The following is an 8,732-nucleotide window of genomic DNA, read 5'->3' on the forward strand; positions in this document are numbered from 1 at the left end:
CCCTATTTTTTCCAAACACAATTGCAACTGCCTTCAAAAAAAAGCATCTGAGTTAAACATGCTGCAGAGCAATTTATGTATGATTTATTTACTTAGTGTAAGAGCCTTGCTTCAAATAAAGATTTGAGAGAAACAACATGATGTGTCATGAGAGGTACTCACAAAAACCCTTGTTTTAAAGTTGGGCCAAAGGGAGTGCCTGGACTTGGACCTAAGGAAATGACTAGATTATATCCAGCTATAGATTTGGCCTGTTTAGAGAAAGTAATGCCCTGTTGACTCACTCAGATGTCAGTATTTATTTTCAAAATGTCTTCTTGCTAAAGATTGTTCCACTGAAGGATCAAGTACAAGATTTGCTGTCACACATTGCAAAATCTGACTTAGTACATAATGCCTGCATTATACAGAAGTTCATATTTTTATACAGCTTCTCTTTAGAAAATCAACATCCTCATCTTCAAAAGAGCCAATATAAAAGTTTTATGGGAAGAAAAATAAAAAAAATGTGCATCATAACATGTAATTAGAACAACAAAAACTAAGAAGTCTGTTTACACAAGTTCCCTTGAAGGGTAACTAAATCTGGAAAAAAGAATGACATTAATTCATACCCATTTGTGAATTTAATTTGCTAGAAAAGAGTAAATAATTTGGGTACATCAAACTGCTTTTTGGAAGCTTGCCTGGGCTGTATAGAGGGGGGATGTGAGAAATTTGCCCTATTTTTACAGTTGAAAGCTTCATTGACTCACACAAGATACTTAAGCCTAATATCCTGTGGCATTGCAGTGACCTACATGTAATTATTGCATGCTTTTTCCAAAATATTTGTACACAACCAGAAATTATAACCTAAGTTACCAACTAGTTCTTAGTTTATACCAGCAACACAAAGATGGACTTCAATTGGCAGTAAGGTAACTGTCTGATGTTTTTAGCAATCTTTTGGACAAATGTTTGGTCTCGGTTTGGTGTAATTTTCTGGCTTCCATTTTTCGTAGACAAACATATTTATCCTGTTAAGTAAACAATGTTATAAAAACTTTCAGCTGTCCCTTCTGGCCTGCAACCACTGTCCCCCCTCAGACATGGGGTGATCTTGTGTTTGTAGGTGTGCATGACCCTTGCACACAAAAATGTAGGAAAAGGGAGACAGATATCAAGTGGTCTTGCAATGCCACTGGGTGTCACCCAGACCATGTCCTTCCTGCTCCTGCCTTTTCCTGCCCTCCCTAAGCATGGAAAGTGGGAGCACTCTCAGAGGTGTGCTGAAATTCTGGGCTCTGTGGTGAGGAGCAGATGGGTGATACTTAGAGGACAATGAGGCACATGATGAAGAGGGGAATGTTTGGGACGTACTGATCAGGGAGCTCCTCTCCTGTCAGCCTCCTGTCCAAGCTCACAGACAATGCTGCTCTCAGCTCAAGGACTTAAGAGCTCTTTGTCAGCTTCCCCTTCAAGGGTCATGCTTTCTCCAAGCACAAGACATGTGCACTGTCTCACTCATCACACCAGCAGTTAAAGGAGCTACTGACTCAACAGCACAACCAGCTGGTGCTTTTCATCCAGGTGCTCACCAGCTGGTTGGCTACATTACTAAAACTTGATCTCTGCCAATTTTTACTGCTGTTCACTATCAACAGGTCAGCATCTAACATTCTTCACTGTAAAACTAAGCTCAAAGTGGGCCATTTCCACCTGCAGACCTGTGATAAAGGATCATAGCATTGAACCCCAAAGAGGCATGCATCTCTTTAATTACAAATAATTTTGGAATGTCTATCACCAGGTTTCTTTGGTCACACAACCATATTAGCACAGATGCTGCCACTGTGGAGGTAGTTCAGTGCAGGATAGCCTTTGAAATGTCACCTAAAGGTTCACAGTTATTTCTCTTCTAAATCTTTTACTACTAAATTATGTGCCAGTTTCTCAACCTATGTGTGCTCAGAAAAAAAATACCCACAAGACCCACAAGTGACTCACAAGTAACCCACAAGATTAGGTTCGTTTTCTAAAGCAAAGATTACCCAATGTTAAAAAAAACCCAACCCATAACAAATCTGAAATTATTTCAATAAGCCTAACACTCCAGTTTTACCTTCCAGATTGCTTCTCCCATTAAATGACTATCCCATTTGCCTACAAACAATTTTAGTTTTGTGCTAGTACTGCAGACCTGTTATTTCTCACGGTTCTCTGTCTTCTGGGGAGCAGCTGCAGTACGCTGCTGCAGCCATCAGCTTTAAAAGCAGTATTCAGTGCCTGACTGGCAGCAGAGTTAGAGGTGTATACTGCTTCCTGCTGTGGTGAAATTAGTACCATTACCCAACAGATCTTGTAAAATTATTTTTTTTAAAAAATGAAATTATTGCACTTTTCTGAGTAAAATAAAGAAAATGCTTCATCACCATAAGAAGACAGAAAAAAAGAACCCACCACAAAAAAGTAAGAAAGGTTTATTACAGTTATTTTTCACTGTTTTACTGTTTTTACCTTTCTTTGCTGAGCCAAGAGTATGAAACAAATGCAGAGCAGCGCATAAAGCAATGCTGTGAACTGCTTGTTAAAAAAAGCAGTGGCAACTGCATGAAAAAAATAAGGAAGAGACTCAGAAGCAACAAGAAAACTGTATCTCAGGCTCCAGCTACAGAATCAAACTTTGCCTATGAGAAAAGACAATATCCATTATTTCAGCCACAGATATAATTCAAGCTTTCTGACCGGAAAGCTCCTGTACTCACTCTTTCATTCACACCTGCATCCTTTTCCTATGGGGAACAATGTACATTTCCTATGGGGGAAAAGTAAAACTTTTACTAAAACTTGAATAGAGCTGGCATTTCTTTAGGCCCAAGGCTTGGCAATATGACATGAGACTTTTCTATGTTTAACAAGACTGGATCTTTAAATTCCTCTTGCATAACCACTACTAGGTTTTATCATTGCAGAGTTGTATTTTACAATTATTAAAAAATAACACTGAGGCGTTCCCAGAGGAATAATACTAACATTTCCTTTCTTATGAAGGCATCAGACACTCCAGCTTCCCAGTGACCCCTCCACTGTTTCACATGGTCAGCAAACAAAATACTCACTTCTTTCTGAAATCCCCAAAGGCTACATTACCCTGAGACCCTCTCAAGCGCCACAAGTACGAGCTGACCAAAGGCAACACTTCCTCCACACCATGCGTGTGCCGTGATGCCCTGTGTGACCAGAGCTGCAGCACTGCTGGCTGGAACTGCTATTTGCTTATTTACCTGTAAATGCTCAAGAAGCACCAAAGGAATTCACTAACACCTCAGATATCCCATGTAATCAGAATGGCTCATTCCCATATCCAATTTAAATCTTTGTTTACAATTTGCAAGCAGAGAACCTGAAATTAGGCACCTTGGTGTTTTACCTCGGTTAGCATTTAACATTGTATTTATATTTGTCTTAAAGCACACTACTTTGATTAACTGCCAGGTATTAAAGCTTGCTATTGCAGTCCTTTAACTAAGCTCATCACTCGTTTTATTAATCAGCAGTTTGTATCGTATAGACAGACATTTATCTCAGCCAGAGCATGTCCTAAAACAATTTACTCAAATTCCCAAAATCTACATTTTTTTATGGGTTGAAGTTGGAAAGATGTATAACATTTCTTAAGTTACTAATTTTTTTTACTCATGATATTTAGCAGACTCCAGTGAAGGGAACTAAAATTGGGTTAAACAAAAATTATGTGGAGGCTGAACAGAGAGATTATTTTGTTATCCAACGACACTCCATGTTTAAAATTGAGGTAGTTTTCTTCCTTCATGAAGAAACCAAACCTACACTCTTTTACTTTTGCCCAGTAATACTTTAAAACTAGAAGGTTTTTTTCAGTTCTGTTCCTCTAATCCTTCATTAAAGAGGAGAAAATACTTTGTTGGAGAGGAAAAGAACACTTTCCTATCCTTCCCTCACCCCAAGCCAGTGTTTCTCAACTGCCTCCAATGAATTGATATGCTGAAATGAACAGTGTATTTTCATCTACAAAACAAACTCCTATTGCCCAACATGCTTTACCCCCTCAGCTTGTACCCTAAAAGGTTTTGCCACTATAATGGATTGTCTTTGATTAAAAAACTCAGCAGCAAGCATTTCTATACAATAAAAACAATTTCATTTTAGGCTTTCAAAACATTTGTCAAAATTTTTCATTTTAAAGTAAGGTAGAATTTATTTTTTTTTTAAATTGTAAGGTAAAATTTGGGAAAAGATCTTCTATTCTGCCTTTTTAGACATCTTCTTACGTCCATTAAAAGACTGGTTATTTTTATATTCATCTGCTGTTAAACCCCAAGTTTCTAAATTCCATCAAAAATTGACTCACAGATCATTTAGGGCTCCTTAAGGTTTTACAGAGCTAAGTTTAAGGTGGCTTGGTTAATTTTAGTAAAATATAGAGCTAAAAGGCAAAGAAACCCTGAACCCAGGGAATATTTGAAGAGGTAAACACAGGCTCATCAGAAACTAAAGTTTGTTTCAGAAAGACAGCTATGCTGCTGTCCTGCTGGCAAGTGCCAGGAGGCAAAATTGCCCCTGGTTTTATCTCCCCAGAGTCACATCAACACTGCCTTGGCAAAACAGCCTCTCTGCTTAGCCAGTACCTGGGTCTCTGACAGGGCCCTGTGCTAAATTCCCAACAGGATGGCTCAATTTTTTCCCAGGGCATTATTTGGTTACCTGTCTGTCTTGCCTGTGTAAGAAATACAGTAAAACCAGTGGAGATGCACTGTGTCTTTCAGGAAAGCAGGCAGCTGTTTATGGCACTGTAACACAACACAGAACATGCAAGGGCACACATTTGGGTCTACTGCTTGTAGCTGAACAGGCCCACCCAAGCCCTTTATCTCTCAGAGAGGATGTAGGAGCTAATTACAAACTAATTGAGCAGTGACACAAAACTTCTCAATATTTTTGGGTACTCAAGAACAGAATTGTTGTAAGCCAACAGTCAGTTACAGTAACCCATCTTTTCATTCCCATGCAAGTCAGCACAGTTTACAAAAAAAAGGTTTTTGAGCCCAGCTTTAGTCTTCAAGTGTGCTTGAGGAATGATACAAAACAAGATGATTGTTTCTTATAGAGTGGAGTAGGACAGAGAAGAAAATCTGCCGTGTCACTGAGGTTACTGCTCTGCGCCACATGAGAACTCAGTCTGTCCTATCTTAGCTGCCAAGAACACAGACAATGACTCCACCAGCTTAACCCTCCTCTTAAATCCCGCTACCTAGAGCTGTACCTAGTTACAAGCTCTAACAACACCTTTGCTTCTTGAACAACTTCATGAAAAACAGCAAATAAAGCACCACCATGTCTCTAAAGAACTCAGCTGCTCAGCATTTTTGTGGCACCTAGAATGTGCAGTATAAAAGGCACAGATCCTCATCCAACTCTAATTAACTTGACTTCTGAATTAGTAAGTCTTTATGTGGAATAACAAAATCTGAAGGATATTAAGCATTACTGCTTCATTCACAACATGCATTTATCTGAAAGAGGCTTCCTTCATTTTTACACCTCTTTCTTACAAACCTTTTAAAAAAGTCTGAAGCCTATTTGAAGATACTCTCTCGGCCAGTGCTGCCCTACTCACGGACAAAGTCTACAAGAGTTTTTACTTATCTGGAAGCTTTCTTTCTGCCTTCAAAATGAAGTAGTCTGCTGCTGGTTTGCACGCGAATGGATGACCCAAAGCTTCATCCCATACTCACATGCTTACTAGCAGGTTGACTCTGAGGTAAAGATCCAGGGGCCAGCACTGGAGAGCTCGCAGGGCTACAAAGTTCTGGGAAGGGATTTGGGATGGCCGGCAAAGATGATGTTCTGAATTGCTGTTCTTCTTCTTGAAGACGCCTATAAACACAGAAGCACTACGCATTAAGAGGAGCAAACTGGCATCACTAGACCTGGATCTCCTGCCCCAGCATTTTGATAACGACACTAAAGACAAGGAATCAAACCCACTCTTTTTCTAGGCAACTACTACACAGTTACAGCAACTGCTAGCACAAAGTAGGTAATTGCATGTGAAAAATGACCAGTCAGGCATCTTTCCTTGTTTTGTTGCTCATAATTTGATTACTTGGGTGAGTAACTGAGGTAACTGTGCAAATAAAATAAACAGAAATATCTATCTGCACTCACTGTTGTAAGCACTAGATTACAAGCTTAAGCTCTGTGTGCCAGAAAGTCAGTAAAGCTCTTCCAAACCAATGTGAAAGAGGAGAAAACAATGGCAGTCACTCAGAGCCAAATTCCAGGTGTATTTGAAAACAAATGTGTACCCCACTGTAAAGTTCTCTAAGCTGAGACTTAAACCAATATTGTCACCTCATTATAATACCAGATTCTATCTCCAAGCAACTCGGCATTTCCTGGAGAAATGAAAATGCAAAGACGCGGCCTCAGCAATAAGCTGGAATTACACCCTCCCACCTCACGCCCATTGTACAGTTACTGTTCAGACGAGTTTGCGTCTGCCAAAATACGACTCATGAGTCTACAGACAACAGAGTTTCAAGTTCCAGCTTATAATACACCTGCACTGCCCACACCAACAAAAGAAAAACCAAAACCTACCAGAAAAGCTGTAAGACCTATTCATGACCGCACAGATGGCTTTTGGTTTCCCTGATGCCAGGGCATCACCACTGAAGATGCACCAGCTGACTGCAGCAGGCTGCCCTTCAATGCCTAAGCAGAAGGCACCATCTAGTGGCAATGATCAAAGTTTCCAAATCAACTAACTCCTGGATTTGGAAGGCAAATCATTAAAAACTCAGTTTGCTCTCATTTTTCTGCACACCTTCAACAAGCAGAGCCTCCTTAACAGAGCTGCCTGGAAGACAGCCCCCCGGCAGCACGTCCCACTCTGGGTACTCTCACTGTCTTTGCCTCTACCAGAACCTGGGGGATGACAAAATTTACCAGCTGCGAAATCTGCTCCACAGGTAACTTTGTCCTGCAATTTACTTGCCTTGGCGTTCCATGAATGAGTCTTACAGATCTGGGGGGGTGCAATAAATAACAGGTTCCACCCATAACTATGAACTATGCCAACAACTACTTGACCTGCTTCATTTTTTTTTTTTTTTTTTTGGGGTCCCCATGTGTGCAGTTCCCTACAGAACAGGGTAAGAGGACAGTATAAGATTTCTTCAGATCAGTAGACATGTCATATCTGTGCAATAGTGCACTGTACTGCAAGTTTTTGACTGACCTCCACTGTAAGTGGAACCACAGACTCACTACAATCAGAAAGGTGTGGTTTCCCGAAGCTGGGAATTCTCTGTGCTGTGCTCTGCTGCACCTGTACTGCTGCCAGTGCATCATTGACTTCATAACTGATACACACATAAACCTTTATGCTCCTAGGAGACCACAGTCAATCACTCTGTTCTGGTGGCAAACAAGATGGGTCCAGATAACTGTGAAAAGAAGTTTCACCATTATCTTCTTTGATGATAAACTCAGGATGCTCTTGTGTGCATGGAAGCACAGATTTCAGAAAGGCAGAGTGTTCTCAAAATAAGAGTTGCTAAGTTTTTAAGTACCAAAAATAAGTGTTTTGACTGAGATATTTACAAAACATCAACAGCTATAGTACTCCAGAGAGTACGTTTTCTAGTACAGTCCTATTCGAGGTGAACTATGAAACACCTGTAGAACTGATGGCATTATCAGCTTCGTTGCACTGCATACTTCCCATTATAGAAAATAGAAAAGCTGCCTGTCTTAAGTATACCATTTCTATAGGTAATACATCAGTGTAAAGAATTAAAAGCCACCCCTTCCGCATCTGGGATTTTTCTTATATTATTACTTTTCACTTATTTTAGAGAAGACATTGTTAACTAGCAGGAAAGAAATTATTTACCTACTCATGCTGACAGGAGGTCCTTTCCTTTTGCTGCCTAAAAAGATTTTAAGAACCTCTACATCACCTACATACTCTCCCATCACCATCAGGAGTTTTCCACTTGAAGCCTGAATTCCAGTCCTGAGCCTTACAACACGGAGACAACTTCAACAATTCTTTTTTTTTTGGTAATGATTTAGTGCACTCAAGTGAGAGAGCTGAAAGTGCTCTGGGAAGAACACATATAACTAAGATGTACTCCTTTTTTTTGTTGGTCTTAAACCATTCAGGAAACCTCCACAAAGAGAGAGGTACTTTCTGTATATCAAAAGCAGCTGAGTGCACCCTCATCTACCTACACAATCTCTAATGTTTAATAAAACCTATAAGCTGTCAGTAGACACCAGATTTGAGAGCACTGGTTTTGACAGTTTGGAAAAAAATCCAAATATGGGTATAGTTTCTGCCACTTGCTATCAATGATACACTTCTACAAATCAGCTACTGCAGATACATCAAACCTCGACTAAAAGAGATTATATGGGGAAATATTATGTCCTTCACCTACTTAGTACATTTTTCTATGCAAAAGTCTAGTCTGACACTACTAAGTTCCTTACCAAAGTGCATCTCCTATTTGAAAATGTAGTTCTTTTGAAGCCAGCTCATGACACCGTACGGAAAAGGAGGCGAGTGCCTTGCCCCTACCTGACTGCCATGATGCGCACTGGCTGCGAGCGCTGCACCTTCTGCCTCGGGGACGTGGGCTGCAGGGTGCTGGACCCCGAGGCTGGCAGCTGGCTGGGGGGCAGCTGGCCCATCTCGGGGG

At 40.4% G+C, this 8,732-nt stretch overlaps 1 protein-coding gene across 2 annotated transcripts in view; it reads right to left on the reverse strand.

Annotated features, from left to right (window-relative positions):
* Nucleotides 1-8,732, reverse strand: part of GRB10 (growth factor receptor bound protein 10) — a 116,640-nt gene that overhangs the window by 46,722 nt on the left and 61,186 nt on the right. Inside the window, exons 5-6 of one of the 2 annotated variants that reach the window (XM_017738726.1) lie at nt 8,612-8,710; nt 5,757-5,898 (exon numbers count right to left, since the gene is read on the reverse strand). In XM_017738726.1, coding sequence (XP_017594215.1) covers nt 5,757-5,898; nt 8,612-8,710 — 241 coding nt within the window. Of the gene's footprint in view, nt 1-5,756; nt 5,899-8,611; nt 8,719-8,732 lie in introns of both variants that reach the window. The other variant, XM_017738727.1, reaches the window with a different exon arrangement.

This window comes from Corvus brachyrhynchos, unplaced genomic scaffold (assembly GCF_000691975.1).
Source record: "Corvus brachyrhynchos isolate BGI_N302 unplaced genomic scaffold, ASM69197v1 scaffold23, whole genome shotgun sequence".
Lineage (NCBI taxonomy): Eukaryota > Metazoa > Chordata > Aves > Passeriformes > Corvidae > Corvus > Corvus brachyrhynchos.